Here is a 16,417-nt window from a genome sequence, read left to right as displayed (position 1 = left end):
GGAGTGCCTCTGATCGCTCGGCTGAGCAAACGAGCGCTGCAACTTGTTTCACTCGGCTGCCGGGGCGACTCTGGAATGGATGAGACGTCTACGTGATGAGATTCTCGCTGTGAGGGTGTCGTCGTCTTCCTCGGTTGAGATTTTCCCCACAGTCCGACCGGAACATTGAGGTTCTGATGGTGAAGGTCTGATGGTGCAGAAAATTTAGTTGTGAAAAGAATCATGTGCCAGATGCACAGCATTACTTTGATGTTTACTGACATGCAGTCCTGCAGCAGGATATTTTATTACCACAATTCAGGTTAAATGCCTTTCTCGAGGTGCTACATTTGGACCCTGCTGAGACGTGGACCAGCATCTAAGCCTTGAACAACAAATAACTTTCTGTTTCCACAGCATTACCTGCTCTCCTAGGGCTTTTCAGCTCTTACTACAGCTGGATAATTTACATTTTTTTTACTTTATTTTTGGGCTGCATGAAGCAATACTATTTTTCCTTTGAAACAGAATTACTAATTCTTAAACAGTTATTAAGTTTGGCTTTAGTTAAAAGGCCAATGCAATAGACAAAAAAGCAGATCATTATGAAACTGTAAAAAGACATCTTGCATGTCAGAACAGATGCAATTAAGTTAATTCAATTCTTTAATTACAATTGCTTGATGGAAGATGAGTTTTTTAAATACATAATGAATTATTTTAGTGGGTTTAATGAAAAGAAAGCTGTTCCACTTAAAGTTGACCACTTAAATGTTGATTCTTCAGAGATAAAAGTTAATTGATGAATAATTTAAGGTAGATCCTGTCTTGAATTTTCTACCCTGAAAAGGGATTTATTAAAAAGATCAAACTGGAAATGGTTTCTGAAGGTTTTATGGCCATTGTGTGATACCCAGGTGATCTCAGGGTGCTGAATTGGTTGTGTAAAACCTTTATGACACCGTGTTTAAGAGCAGCGGGCCCCAATAAACAAACTAAAGGGTAGTGTTGAGAGACCTTGGAGACCCCCTTTGCTGGAAACCAATAAAGACCTGGTCTCTTTATGACAAAGCCCCTTTATGGCATGGCCAACACAGGATGAAAGGGTGTGCGATAGCAGTCAAGGACTACAGGTACTGCTGGTCCAGCTCTGAGGTGTCAGAACCCGTGCCTTCGGTCACTTCTGTTCGGCATCTTCTACTCTGTTTTGTGTCTGTGAGCATCTCCTCCGCCCAAGTTCTGCACCCGAGCCCACTCGTCCCCGGGTCCTTAGCAGCACACGCAGACCTGGCGGTGCTGAAAACAGCATCACAGTTTAAGCTCCTCAAAATAAGCCGCAGGATGGGTGTCAAAAAATGTTCAGACTTACCCTTTTCACGGTCAAGGTACAATATAGTAGCGTGTCAAAATGATAAATACGAATGACTGCATTGTGGGCAGGCCTTTACAGTCAAGAAAAATTAAATAGTATGTCAAAAACAGTAAATAGGGAGGGGGAAAGCTTGACAGTCTAACTATCCACAATGAACTGTCACAAATAAAATATTTAACCGTTAAACCCATTGCTTGGGGACCTCCCTGCATCCTTCAGCCTCCGCCCATAAAAAGGAAATTAAAGTACATGGAAAAGTGCGTGCTCTGCAGGATTGTACAGCGTGTGTCCGGGTGACCCCACCGTCCCCCAGTTCTCCTGTTATTGCTAGTGGGGGTGTTAGAGACCTCCGTTTGCTGCCGTCATTCCCACAATCCACCTCTCAGGAGAGGGGGAACAGCGTGACCGAAATGCTCCACTCGCACCACTTTGCAAACAGGACTGAAATTACATGACTCAACTTGCTTATGTAATTTACAATTATTTCTTTTATGTATTTTTTTTTTAATCTATGTGTATTTTTAATTTAAATTCTGTCACAGAACGTTATTCATTCACATTACATTCATGTCATGTCCAATCATTGCATTTTGGCTGAAATCTGATTGTACTAATGTGAAGATATCTTTACACCACAGTAAATAATAATAATAATAATAATTAGTAGTAGCAGAAGTAGTATAGGTTATGAATTTTGGCCATAGGAATACTCCTTTTGTACTCAGCAAGCTGCTAAAGTAGAGAAATCAGGCAAGAAGTGTGAAATTCACAAAAACAATGGTAGCTAAGAAAATAATTTAATAACAGTATGAGCGGAAGCAGCGCTGTTGTTCAGGTGCTGTAATGTAAACATGGTTGATAGAGGTGAGGTGCGGTTCATACAAGACGCTGATCAGTGGCGATCAGGAACACAGGGCTCTCGGGTCACTTCCTGCCGGGGAATATGACAGATGCATTCCCTCCGCCATTGTCCTACATTCCTCTGGTGTTTGCTGCACGAATGGTCTGCTGAATAATTTAGGCATCTGTCTGCGGACATCACCATCAGCAGGGTAACCTTGAAGCCCTCCCTCGACGCCGCTACTCGCCCACCTCTCACCACGCCTGTTTGCCTCGTGTGAATTATTTAGGCCCGGAAAAAAGACTCGGCGCTCAGCGCGAGACGTGTCGGCGCGCTGTCCTTCCCCGCGGAAGCCATCCGCAAAGACGCAGCGTTGGCCAGGATGCGTTTTGCCAATGCAGCCCATCCTCACCGCTCAAAAAGTTTCAGCTGTGCAAAGCACAAGACAAAAATCCGAATTTAACCCGTTGTTCAAGCACACATGCACCGTTTGTTCCAAGCTGCTAATTTCTGGTGAAGTGCTGCAGTGGTCCCCGGCCGGGCTACAGAGTGCAACACGCAGATCATCCAGGGACATCAGAGTAAGGGATGGAGCAGCATGTTGAGTGGGTTCAGATGGAGATAAGAGCGAGCGCAGTGCTCACTGTGCACTTTAATGGCCCTCATCGCAAGATGCTTTCCCTCCTTTGTATCCAAAATGGCAGAGCGGGAGAGCTGATAAAGCAAAGGCACGCAGCGGTGGGAAGATTGCTTTACATAAATGGTGGAATAAAAAATGAGCTTATCATTTTTCACGCGACAACAGGAATAGGAATGTACCTGTAACTGAGTTTCACACTGAATAATGTGCCGGGTTCTCGGAGGAGTTAGAGGTCGTAAAACTTCGAGTTCGGAGCTGCTGCGCGGCCGCAGTTTCATCAAAATCAAATCACTTTTTTAATTTAGAGAAAGATCTGAAGTGAGCGGTGGGGGGTGCGTGACTCGTGTAATGTGCTTCAGAAAGGGAAATAACTACCCAGCCGAACAGTCAGATGTAAACAAGTTCTATTTCTGTGAGTCGGGGACGTGCTTTTGAGAACGCTCTCCCTTGTGCTCAGTAAACTCGGAATCATTTCAGCGCAATTCAGCGGAGGCTCTGAAGCCTTTCCGTCATTTAAGTTTCTGTGAAAGTTAATTCCGTGAGGCTCCTGGAAGCAGCGAATGTCAGAAGTTCTGCTTTCTCTCATTTCCAGCTGGATCCACAGGAGGCGGCTCAGGAAGTCCTGGTTCGCGCAGCAGCTAAGGGGCTGTTGCCTGGTATCGAAACCAACCCTTCGCACCAGAAGGAGAGACGTAGAAGGTCGAGAAAGGCCACAGGCGACCATCCTTTGGCCAACCTTCCTAAATCTACCAACAACCAGCAACGCAAACGTCATGAAGCAAGAGACTAAAGGGGACACCATGGTACCAGGAGGACTCCTGAACGGTGTCTCCAGCAGGCATGTGCTACATGGGCTGGGGTTCAGGGAGAAGACCCAAGGAAAATGAGTCCTTAAGAACTGGGCATCACCCCAGTCCCAAGCGCTTCAAAACTCCTCCAACATCAGACGCAGGTCTGTCTTCCAATGACCAGTGTCCCCCTACCTGCAGTTCCCAGATGCCCCATATAGCCCATGTGTGTACAAATATAAGCCCCTGTCAGAATACACGACATGGAAAAAATAGTATAAAGCTTTTAAACCAATTAGAAGAAATACCTTCTGAAGAAGAAACCAAATTCATGAGTAGTCCATGCGTTATCCTCACTCACTGCCACTCATGACACGCTGAGTTATCCTTTTACCAAATGGGGTTAGACTCGATGTGGTCAAATACCTTATCTGCCCCACCTTTGCCCCTCAAATAAGAAGGGTTCTGCAGTGCTCTTTCCAGCTAAAATCTGCACATTTTTAATTAGTAGTAACTGCTGGCCCAATGCAGAGTCATGGTAGTCCAGACTCCTTCCCCACAGGCATCAAACGTGGCAGGGTACACCAAGGACAGCATGCCAGTCCACCACAAGGCAATATCACACACACACACACACACACACACACACACACACACACACACACACACACACACACACAGGTTAATTTCGATTCAACAGTTTATCTTACACATGACTTTGGGCTATGGGAAGAAACCAGAGCTCCTTGAGGAAACCCAAACAAACATGAGAACATGCAAATTCCATTCTAACTGAGCTAAAAATCTGAGTTTTAGTAAAACATTCAGCGCAACAGGATGCTCTCTTGCGCTAGTGGTTCTAATTGGGCTGGCAGCTATGACTAAGCTGATAACCAGTGCAAGAAAACCTTGCTGAGCACATTAGGAAAGCACCGTTAAAATTAAAGTCAACTGTAAAAAATTTCAATGTCTTTATCAGAATCATTGCCCCAGAAATCATATGCACCACCATTTCAAATATATTCAATTCATTGAAATAAGACATAAAATTGGTAATGAGACAATGTCATATTTTAATATGCAGTTTATTCTCACAACAGATTACATTTATATGGTGTAAAATTAGTGAACAGCAGACAAAGCTAAGTTTTCAGTTTTGTTTTCCATGTGTGTTTGTGTGTTTAACTAACGTTGTTCTGGATGTTAATCAACTGCATTGAACATTTTGTGGGATACACTTAGGGTTGTGTGCCTTTGCCTAGAATTGCTCTAGCTGGACCAAGCTCGAGTGGAGATCTGTTAGTTGAAAAGTCGATAAGCAGAAGGTAGCGCAACACTTTGCGGAGCTGCGTATGATGGCGTAGTCTAAAGTCTAACACGAGTTACCTCCATCCAGCACCCGTCTCAGCTTCTCTACAGCTCTTTGCTTGCTGACCCTCCTCCATATTGATCTGAAGAGCAGTTTCCAGATGAGAGTTTAGCTACTGGAAATACCTGGCTGCGATAAACTCCTTTCACACCATTACACAGCGCATCAGACTTAACCATCTGTTAAGTCAAAACGTCTTTCAAAGGCTACAGTACATGAGACGGACCGGTACAAAAACAGTTCACTTCATGTTCATTCTTTTTTAGTCTCTGAGAAACAGGAATGCACATAATAATTTGAAAAAAATTAACGTGCAGTTTAGCAGAACATAGCTACCTTAAACCCCAGATCTGGCTCTGTTGATTTCCCCCGTCACGTAAAAAAAAAAAAAAAAAAAAAAGAAAAAAGGAAAACAGAGAACCTATTTTACTGTACGTAAGGCTCTGATGCAGAATCGCTGCTGTAGCTGTCCTCCGTTTTAAAGCCCTGTTCCTGGTGAAGAGTGACAAGACCAGTGAGGCTGGCTCATTCAAACCTGCATTTAGTGCGACAGAAGACATTTGTCCAGTGACGTCTATGCTTGGACGTCAGTCGTCATCAGTTCAATGTACAGTTTTGCTACTAATGAGTGAAACACTGGATTTCTTACTAGCGTTAGATACTCTGAGTGAGACTGAGCATAAGAGAAAACAGGATTAACTGTCCAACATAATAAAACCAATATACTCCAATAAAAAATAGAATAAATAAAATAAAAATATCTGTTAATTTCATATTTTCCTTTAGTTGTCCCAGGACATGCAAGGCAAAGTTTCTGCTTTCAAAAACCGCTAGATCAATACAATGCATAGATAACGCCTGTTAACATCTAATTTTACAACGACTAAACCAGCCTAAAGGACAGTAAAATAAAATAATCCATTTCGGGTTTCCCATTCCTTTTTTTCTTCTGTTTTTGTTCATTGATGCCACATACCTTGAAACTTTACACTTTGGCTAGAAATACAGTCTTTCGAGAAAAAAAAATAGAAAATAAAAAATAGCTTATAAAGTGATAAATGTTTGCAAAACATTATATATAAATATATACACTTGTGACTACTTCACATTGCTTCCCCCAATTTAAACCTCTTGGAAAGAAAAGGCTTCAGGGCAGACAGATTAGCAAGGGTGAAAATAGAGGAGTGCTGGCGCAAAACCGGCAAAGAGATACCACAGGACACCGGGGGGACATCGAGGGGACACTGGGAGGACGTCGTTCACACACACAGGAAGCAAAGGGGATACAAACAAAGGAAGAAAACAACCACGGATCTCACAAAAACTTCCCTCTCCTCTTTTGCCATCTGTCCTAGTTCGGGTTTGATCTGCACACCTTACGGAGTGCCAGAGTCATTGATGTCGTCACACCTGGAAGAGCTAAGCAAGACCCCACACCAGTCCCACTCTGTAGTGACATGTAGGGATCACATGTCTACAGGTGATTTAATCCACTGTCCCTCCACAATCCCCTCCAGTCAAGTCCAAGACTTCAGACACAGCAATAAAAACAGAAATAATAACAACAATAAAATAAGAAAAAGGATTTGAAATAAAAAATATAAAAACATTCATTTGTGCATCGACCTTCCCCTCCTTCAGTATGTCATTTTTGTGTCTGTGGTAAATGCAGCTGGCTCTGGGTGGTGGCACAAGGCGACAGGGTGCAGTCTGTAGCAGCGTGGGGTCCCAGTAGAATCTTCATGGAGGCCGAGTGCACCGACACATGCCAACATCTCTGGCCTCTTAGGCTCGTCTGTGGCCTTAGTCATGCGGGATTACGTTTGTCTAAAGCAAGGCTGCCTTTTGCGCTGTAAAGAGTAGGCGTTTCCAAAAGACCAACGTACCCCAATGTCATTTAATTCCTCACCAGTAATGACAGTTTAGTCTGTGTCATTAATTTTTTAGAGTGAGTTCTACCTTGCTAATGGACAACGTCCATGGACTGAGCACCTGGGACTCCGCTGTGGACAAAAGTCATGTCCATGTCTCTCCTATGGATCCTGTCTGTGCGATCCAGTAGCGGTGACTACAGACGGAGAGCAGGATACACAGACATGACTCTCTGACATCCATTTTAGACCAGCACTGGACGCAAGGAGGGCGATGAGTGAGAAAGATTTCAATAATCCAGAGCAGCAAATGTCAAAAAATAAAGAAAGGTTGGATACTGTGCATTACAAGTGGTTTCAAACACGCTTCCTGATTCCCTTGGTTTAAAGCAGCGAAGCCACAGGGATCCACTTGAGACGGTCGTGCACTCTCTTGGTCCCACGCGTGACGAAGGCTGGGCGCGGCCGTGAGCATGCTGGGGGCGGCACACGGAAGGAGGAACACCAGGAGACGAGACGAGACAGCGGGGACAGCAGCTATGCGTGTGACCAGACAGCGTGGTGTGCTGTCATTGGCTTCGCGTTTTGTCTTTTTTTTTTTCCACATTTCTTTGTTTCACTAGTTTTCACTTTTCACTAGTTTTTTTTTTTTTTTTTTTTAAAGTTACCAGTTGCGCTTTACTGTAATGCACTGCATTTATGTACATCGTTATTATCATTGTTATTGTATCGTCGAATTTTCGTGAACATTGCTCAGGTAAGTTGTTATTGGGGCAGTTCGGGTACCGGCCGCTTCTGTTTCAGAGTGTCAATGAGAGACAGCACGCCTCGCTTGACACTCGTGGACACTCTCCGGCTCACAGAGTCCGAGGGTGGGGAGGACGAGCATGCCTTCTGGGAGGGGGGCCGGGCTACCAAACACTTCTGGTAACGCAGCTGTTGGGAAAAGGAGAAGTTGGGTTTGGTGAATAAGACATGTAAATACACATAAGCCACACCTCCAGGGGGTGGGGACTGTTGTCTCTGGAAAATACACGCTGAATCGATACTGATATCTGATCACTCGTCATCTTACTTGCAAACTGTAATGTTCATAAAAGTAAATGAAGTAGCAAAAAAACTTTCTTTCTTATATTTCATAATGAGGTCAAGTAGTATGTCAGTGTCATCTTGACCTCTGGTATCTGTAAAACTCTAAATACTATTGAGTAAGGAACTTATTTCACTCTTTTTGTGTAATATTCATTCCCCTGACATTCATATTTTTTCCTTGTCTACACTGCTGAAAAAAGAGAACCTAAGTTCTTAACCTAAGAACTTGAACCCAGGGAACACAATGAACGTACATTTCTTCCGAGAACTAAAACAAGAGGTTATGCAAATGTTCCCCTGCTACTGAAAACAGGAAGACCCGACATTTCCACAATGTAATGACATGTGGGTGGGTTTTATCAGCATGCGGAACAAGGCTTGTGAACCTCCTCGAGCCTGAGTGAGCTTTGTCTCCTGTAGGGTATGTTATTGAGCGTGGAAAAACCATGTCACTATTAATCAATACAGCAAATTCGTTTAGGAACACACTGATCAATATGGTAGGAAACAATCACACGCTGTCTTAAGGTGTAACTGTGGTGTTCCAGATGCGGTTATGATAGGCTCGACTATCTCCAGGCTGCTTCCTACAGCTGCCTCTTTAGGGAACACAGTTTTAAATGTTCTCGGTTGGTTTTTTTAATTGAAAATTCATGCAAAAGTCGCAGACAGTGGCAGAGTTACATTAACCCTGGTGTTCAGGAACAAGGCCTAGAGAGGCATATGATGATGGTGGGAAAGTGGACCTGGTGGCTGGGTTCTTGTCATCACTCACCATGCACGCAGCCTGCACGGCCTCTGACACGCTGCCCGCATTGGGCTCACACCAGAACACGTGGCACTCAAAGTGCTGGTTCCCCGAATCCATAATGAAAGCGAAATTGTGCACGTCACGGCCGACGCCCATGAAGGACAAGAAGCGCACTCGGCACTCCACCAGCACTTCCTCTTCCTCTTCCTGTCCAAGAAGACACACATGTGGTTATTAGCTGCCAGGTTCTCTGTATCTTCTTCCTCAAAAGGCGTGGCAGCAATCTTTATTCAGCCATTACAATGGTATTGTACTGCTCATTTGCACATCTTATAATATTTAATAAAAAAATTTTAAAAAATTAAAAAATGAAGAAATAAATTGGTGTGGGTATCGAGATTTGTCTATCATGTGTCTTATGCACCTACTTGAACGATGAACCTCGGTGCAGCAAGTGGTAGGGAACAAACTAGGTTTGCTTGAGACTTTCATGTCTGCAGCTATGTCTCCTTCTCTCAATGTAATGCATAAATTGTATTTTTGCTAAGATGTACGTCACTTTGGACAAAAGCATCTGCTAAATGAATAAATGTAAATGTAAATGTAATGCAGCAGCAGTGGAGTAGGAGAATTACAGTTCATGAATACGCTAGGACCTCATATAGTAAACATCCAAATTAAGGTTTTTGAAAATACAAATGGTTCCAAGCTAATTTATTTATTTTAGTAGCATTTTCTTCACCAGGCTATTCTCAAAAATTTCTCTGTTGGGGAGCAAAAAATGGTCAGTAGTCCCATTTTCTGCCAACAGAGGCAGCAAAATGCCTTCACAGAATAGAAACTCAAGCTACAGGGAGGGTGTAATGGAGCAGGCAGTTTAACGGACCAGAGACAATTGTTGTTTTTGCTAAGAATTTTATAGATATTACACAGCGAATAAACAAGAGGTATGTTTCTATTATTATGCTGTTTTCACAGCAAAATTAACCAGTTGCTGACAAACATATTTATGTTGTGCATCCTTGCAGCCAGTTTTCTCAGTTTTTACACCACATGATCCTCCATTACACTGAATCTGATGCTGCTTTAATTCCACTGTTTGATTCTCCTGTGACACCTGAGGATTTATGGACAATTCCAAGTTACAAACTGACTCGCATTTCCACTGTGTTTGTAAGTTGAGATACAGGTGTATATACTTCTACATAATACATTAACAATCCCAATCATAAACACCCATTATGGTAAACATAATGTCACAACCCAAACAGTAGATTCAATGCTATTATTATTGATTATATTAGCTGGTGCTTTTTTCCAAAACAGTTTATAAGGTACATAGATACATACATACATACATACATTGTCTGAACCGCTTGTCCCATGCGGGGTCGCGGGGAGCCAGAACCTAACCCAGCAACACAGGGCGTTAAGGCTGGAGGGGGAGGGGACACACCCAGGATGGGACGCCAGTCTGTCACAAGGCACCCCAAGCGGGACTCGAACCCCAGACCCACCGGAGAGCAGGACCCGGTCCAACCCACTGCACTACCGGACCCCCCGTTTATAAGGTACTTAAAGATCAATATAAGACATATACGTATAATTTTTAATGGACCAATTCAGGAAACTTGCTCAAGGATAGCGCACTGGAAATATTTCAAACTGTCAAAATTTTTTTATTAATTTATTCTTCTACTTTGAGTAATTGATTGAATTTGTGCCAGTATCACTTGTGTCATTATGAACACGTGCAGGAAATCAACCTGTCTGTTTCTAGCTGGGTTACAGCACTTGCCTTCTCTTTGATGACAGTGACAGTGGCATCAGCCACACTCAGCATGACGGGCATCCAGTTGTCCTTTGTGGAGGAGGTCATGAGCCCATCAATGGCTCCATTGAGAATGTCCATTCCTGCAGAGAAAGAGAGTGTTTAGAACTTGCAGGACAGAAGGAGTCTGAGAAGTATGACCCTACACTGCAAAACGTGCAAAGCAGGCAGAACCCCAAAAAAAGAGTACTTGCACCACAACTCACGGCCAGATTAATTCATGATATTATCACTCTCTTTCAGGGTACTTACCTTTAGTAAGTTGAGACTATTAACTCCTCATTTACTCATGTGTGCTACATTACTAACCACGCATTCCCAGTATTGCACACAACTTGCAAAGTCTCCTTCAAAGTCCAGCCCAACACAGTTAGGACAGCAAAGAGGAGGGGATCATCAAGGGCTTTGCTCAGCAGCTGTGTCTATTCAGACCTTGGGACTCCCTTTTCAATGACTATGCCAGGTATGAAATAGGAAGGAAAAGCTTTATTGTTTCTACCTGACAAGTGAATTTTCTGGATATTGGCCCTTTTATTACAGGAAATATGAGCAAAATATACCCATGCCCACACACACATTCTTCAGCTTCTCCAGAAAAGAGAACAAAGGAGGACCATGCTACAGGGCACCAGATTTCAACAGAACAGAACCTCTACCTCCACCTCCACCACTATACCATTATATCTCTGATTCACCCCTTCCTACAGTTTATACTCCAGTGTACTTCTATGCATTCCTCTTGTCATACAGAAATGATGCCGCTATCCCCAAATAGAGCATGGATAAAAAATACTTGTAATGCTCCTTGAACAACAGCCCTACAGGCAACACTGGAAAAGGGCCCTTAAATGCCTCATGCTTCTTTTTATCACCTTTCTTTGCACAGAGAAAAAACATTTTACAAATTTGCACCACAGGTTCTGCACAGAGCACAGAAGGAAGGACTGACAGAGAGTGAAAACAGACTGATATGCAGAGTGTGAGTCTCAGGTTGCATATGTGTGTATGTGCGTGTGCGTGCATGTGTGTGTGTGTGTGTGTGTGTGTGTGTGTGTGTGTGTACAGTACACCCTTACCAATTGGCCTGGCCACAGGAAGCATGCCCAGGTAGAGCACGTGAAACTTCTGTACCAGCTCTGTCTTTGGGGTGGGGAACTCTGCTGACAGAATGGAAAGACGCATTAGAAGCGCGCCTCTCCTGCACACATACACACGCAAACACACACGCAAAGCCCACTCACGCTGTGCAAGCTCAGCTCAGGCTAAGTGCTGTGGAAATGACTGCCAGGAAGATCTGAAGAATAATTAGGAATTCTTCTGAGAAAAGCTGCTAACGGCTTTATCTGCAGATGCTGCTAAACCCCGAGCAGGGCAGCCTGGCACTGCATGCCCAGCGCAAAGAAGAGCTGCAGTATATTGTACTAAAGAAAACGCGCAAAACAGGCCGACAGCTGCACTGCCGCACATCAAGCTTCACGATTCAATTCTGTGTCCCACCTCCTCCCTGTAATCATGACCCGGGGCATTATGGGCTGATTTTGACTGCCGCCGAGTTGCTGTGACTGCACATTTCAGTCAAAATAAAAAAGTAATCAGTGGGGGAGGCCTTGCTTCATGGCCACTGCTAAATATTTCAGCTAAGTGGAGCTATTGAGCAGCTCCATTCATGTATTTATTACCAGGGTCAGGGACACACTCTATCAGCCGGCCTGCCCCGCAGCGCACTTCAAATGCTAAATACGCATTTGAACGCACTCATAGTGTCTAAAGCAGAAAAATCATCACAGCCTTTCTTAAGTAAACTGCACCCAGACACTATGTTTCTGTTGCTAGCAGCATCAAGTAGTCAGGGGGGCAAAATGCTTAATAACATGGATTACAGGTAATTAAAATCTGTCTTTTAAATGATGATTAAACGCATATCCTCATACAAGCAGCGGTGATATCCATTTTATCACTCGCAGTTCAGATGTTGAGAATGTGCACCAGTTCAGGAGGAATCCCTACTTGGCTCAGCTCGAGGGGTCCGAATGTGCTGAGGGGGGCCTACCTTGCAAGGGGAGCTCCAGTCCTGCGTGCACCCTCTCCTGCGATGAGCCCCCCGCCAGGGCCTTGGCACTCTTGCGTTCTGCCATAATCTGAGGGAGAAACAGACAAAGAGAGGCGACAGGTGAGAGGAGTTTGAAGGAGGCTGGAGTTGCTGATGTAAAGTCCATGAGAACAATTCACATGTTCCACACTATCTTTCACGCCTACATCGACACTGACCTACCGCAACCACGTGATGAGCAATGCGTTATGCTGCACGTGCACAGCCCTCAGGAAGAGTGACTTGAGGGAAGCACAAGATCAGAGCTGCCCTCTTTTAACTCAAAGGATGCAAATTCAAATCCCACTTCCTGTTGTAGTAACACAGATCAAGGTACATACCCTAAATTGCTCCAGCAAAAATTACCTAGCTGTATGAATAGGTAAATAATTTTCAGTACTTTAACACTGTAAGTTTCTTTCGAGAAAATCAGATAAATGATAAAATATAAATGTAAAGACCAAAAATTGGTTTGATTCCTGAATTCTAATTCCAGTGTCCATACACTGGTTTTCACGGTGGGAGGTAAAGCTCGCTGAAGCACTAAGGAACTCTCCAGACCACCCTAGGATTGCCCCAGGCTACCCCGGTGCTCTATAGAATGTTGGCTAAGTGATAAGATAGCTAGACTGCCGCGCTGCTCCCCAGCAGTATGACGTCAATCGGCATCATCGGGGGAACGCGTGCAGGAGCTTCGAATGAGGTCGCGCTGTTCGGCCCGGTTGGAGTGGAACCGAGGGGCCCTGTTGGAAAAAGGGTTTCCACAACAACTCGTTCTAGCAGACCTGCTTCTCCCGGCAGCAAATAAATTATGGATGCCATTAATCAAAGCTTTTCCTTTGTCAGGGTAAATCTGCATCTCTTGCCACTTTGGGAGGCAAAAAAAAAAAACTAAATAAATAAAAAATGGAAACGGGCTCAACTGCAGAGTGGCTCCAAGGCTGAAATCGCTGAACAGCTTGTGGAAGCGAACGCAACGCCTCTCATTCTGTTAAACTCTCTGTCCCAGAGTTTCGATGCGCAGCATAGCAAACTGTAACCTACAGACTCAGTCCTTTCTTGTGCACCACGTGCATGATTGTAAGTGTAAAGTTACACGTAAGTGGCAAACTTACGTACACATGTGGTCCTCGACTTACATGTGTAACTTACGAGCACCCAGACTTACGATGGGCGTCCCATCAACCTTATTTTATTATTTTCAAGTCCCAACATTTGGTCGTAATATCTAATGACGACCGCTCCAACTGCTTTACAATAACACGGACTGGCTGCTCCGCCGCGGGACAATATATCCGCTATTATTTGGATCACAGTCAGAATTTGGGCGTCTAGCAGCAACTGTGTTTGCTTTACAAAACTTTTTGTTTGCGATTCCCCCGAATTTATTTTCTATTTAAAATGGCTAGCAAGCAAAAAAAGTGAGCGTTCTCATGGTGGTGAAAAACAAAGTGAAAGAAAACATATTTAGAAATGAAAATACTCCAAAAACTAGTAAAATTGTTAAATTGTCATGGCACACCCCTTTTTATTTAAGTGCTGCTCCTGTAGCTCATGCTACTGTCTCTAGTATCTGCTGTTTTACTGTTTATAGTGCTAGTGTAAATTACTTGTCCTGTATGGTTTTATTTTTTGTAGTATATATCATATGCAAATCTTTTTTTAGTATTGTGTATACTGTATATTATTTATATTGTAACCGGACTCTAGTCTGTGTACTGAACTGTTCCGTATTTGCACTCATCTGTTTGTAACACACGGGGAGCACGGTGGCGCAGCAGGTTTGGCCGGGTCCTGCTCTCCGGTGGGTCTGGGGTTCGAGTCCTGCTAGGGATGCTTTGCAGCGGACTGGAGTCTCGTCCTGGGTGTGTCCCCTCCCCCTCCAGCCTTGCGCCCCGTGTTGCCGGGTTAGGCTCCAGTTCGCTGCAACCCTGCTTATGACAAGCGGTTTCAGCCAGGGTGTGTGTGTTTGTAACACACTGCATTATATGTTCTATGTGGCACGGAGGTCCAAGAGAAACAAAATTTTGTTCACCTGTATGTGTAACTCATCTACAGGTGGAATGCCAATAAAGTTGACTGACTTTGAAAGTGAAAATTATTATCGTTATACTGTAGTTACAATTATTTTAACTTGAATAACGCGTGAAATTTGTAAAAATATAACAAAGCTCAATCACACAACATAGAATTCTTGCATGTCAATTGCTTATATATCCTTTCAGTTCATATAAGGGGATTTCCAGCTTATGATAAAGCCAACTTACAATAGGGTCATCAGAATGGAACCCTGTCACAAGCCGAGGACTACCTGTACGCACATTTAATAGGATCTGTCAGGACCAGCACCATTTAGCAGAATAGGAATAGTCATAGGAATAGTCAGTGGGTGTAGAAATTAGCGTCTTGGGCGAGTGGTTTTTGCCTTCACTATTCTGATCCTGGGGGAACTTCACAGTGTTGCTTTCACACCTTGAGGAGACTAACATCTACACATCCAGCCACAAAAGCAGTGCGTCAACACCCAGACACTTCCTAGGAAACCATTCCAGGTTATAGAATCACAGCCATCATAACCAAATTGTGGGATAGGAAACATTATGGCTTATTTTTAGAGAATGTTCATGGAGTGTTCAGTTCTGCAGAAGCACAGTGCTCCTTCAACCCCCACTGGGGTCTCACATCATGACACCTCAACAAGTGCTGTGGAGCCCATCCCCGCTGCAGAAACCATGGCACTTGACTCTAATCTCTTCGAAACGTCTTTCTAGCCAGGAAGATGACCGTGAAACAGCAAGCTCCCATGAGCCGCTCTCTTGAGTTCATTCTGCTGATGAACAATGGGAGCTCAAGGACAGAACTCTCCTCTTTTGTTCTCCAGTGCCGCCAGGATGTTGGGCGAATACTCCTTATGAATGGAACATGAAGCTACCTCACAGCTCTCCTCAGTGAGCCTTATCTACAAGTAACGCCTGTTGGTTTAGCACAGGACGTGCATGAATACTCGGGTCTTCTCAGACTTGATGCCATTTTGGGCACAAAAACAGACAGGTACCTTAGAACAGATTTCGTGGAGACTAGTGGCGATGGCTTTTGCTGGAGTGTCACATCGAAACACATGACATTTTAGTATCCGGGTGTCCTTGTCTCTGGCTACGTAGGCAAAATCCCTGGAAAAAAGAACCAAAAAAACACTTATTAACTTTACCGATACACGCATCGTTGTCTATGAAGCTTCATGCAGTGTTAAAGCTGCCTTTTGCTGACAACAATTATTTATTACTTCAATTTCAGAAAACGCATTTAGATCCACTTCTATTCAAAATGCACATATGGCATATCAACTGCCATTTGTGCAGCTCTCTGATAAAGGCACAGTTTGCTAGGAGACGGAGGTCACACATCAACATAGGACCCACACTGCTCAGCACTACTCCCCATGATCTCGCCCTAAGTGAATTGTCAGCATAATAGGCGCCAAGGTCACATGTAAATGGCTCCATAGGGATGTAATGAATAAATCCAATAACGGCAGAAAAAAAAAACGACGCTATCCCGGGGCAGGCTGTGGGATGGGTTCACTCTGTGTGTCTTTCAGTGTGTTAATGTGAAATCTCTCTGTGCACACTCCTGTTTTTTCCTCATCTCCTCTCTGCGACTAGAGGTGGGAGTACATCGATGAGTCAAGACCAATAGGACACAAAGCTTATTTCCTTGTGTGGACATATAGTAGCGTATGGTGACATGCAGATGAGTACAACTGATCATGTGGTGTCACTCAGGGTCTATTTCTG

General features: G+C 43.9%; 1 protein-coding gene across 7 annotated transcripts in view; it reads right to left on the bottom strand.

Moving 5' to 3' along the window:
• Nucleotides 1–7,497: 7,497 nt before the first annotated feature.
• The window catches only part of apbb2b (amyloid beta (A4) precursor protein-binding, family B, member 2b), a 70,513-nt gene continuing 61,593 nt past the window's right edge, over nt 7,498–16,417 (bottom strand). For 5 of the 7 annotated variants that reach the window (XM_018735898.2, XM_018735893.2, XM_018735895.2 and 2 more), the window contains 6 exons: nt 15,679–15,793; nt 12,585–12,672; nt 11,611–11,694; nt 10,502–10,617; nt 8,728–8,910; nt 7,498–7,796 (listed from right to left, as the gene is read on the bottom strand). In XM_018735898.2, coding sequence (XP_018591414.1) covers nt 7,626–7,796; nt 8,728–8,910; nt 10,502–10,617; nt 11,611–11,694; nt 12,585–12,672; nt 15,679–15,793 — 757 coding nt within the window. In that variant the 3' untranslated portion in view covers nt 7,498–7,625. The remainder of the gene's footprint in view (nt 7,797–8,727; nt 8,911–10,501; nt 10,618–11,610; nt 11,695–12,584; nt 12,673–15,678; nt 15,794–16,417) is intronic. The other 2 variants (XM_018735894.2, XM_018735896.2) reach the window with 1 other exon arrangement.

Source organism: Scleropages formosus, chromosome 16 (genome assembly GCF_900964775.1).
Source record: "Scleropages formosus chromosome 16, fSclFor1.1, whole genome shotgun sequence".
Classification (NCBI taxonomy): domain Eukaryota; kingdom Metazoa; phylum Chordata; class Actinopteri; order Osteoglossiformes; family Osteoglossidae; genus Scleropages; species Scleropages formosus.
Note: the sequence above shows the minus strand (reverse complement) of the source record. Positions and strands in the feature narration are given on the sequence as shown.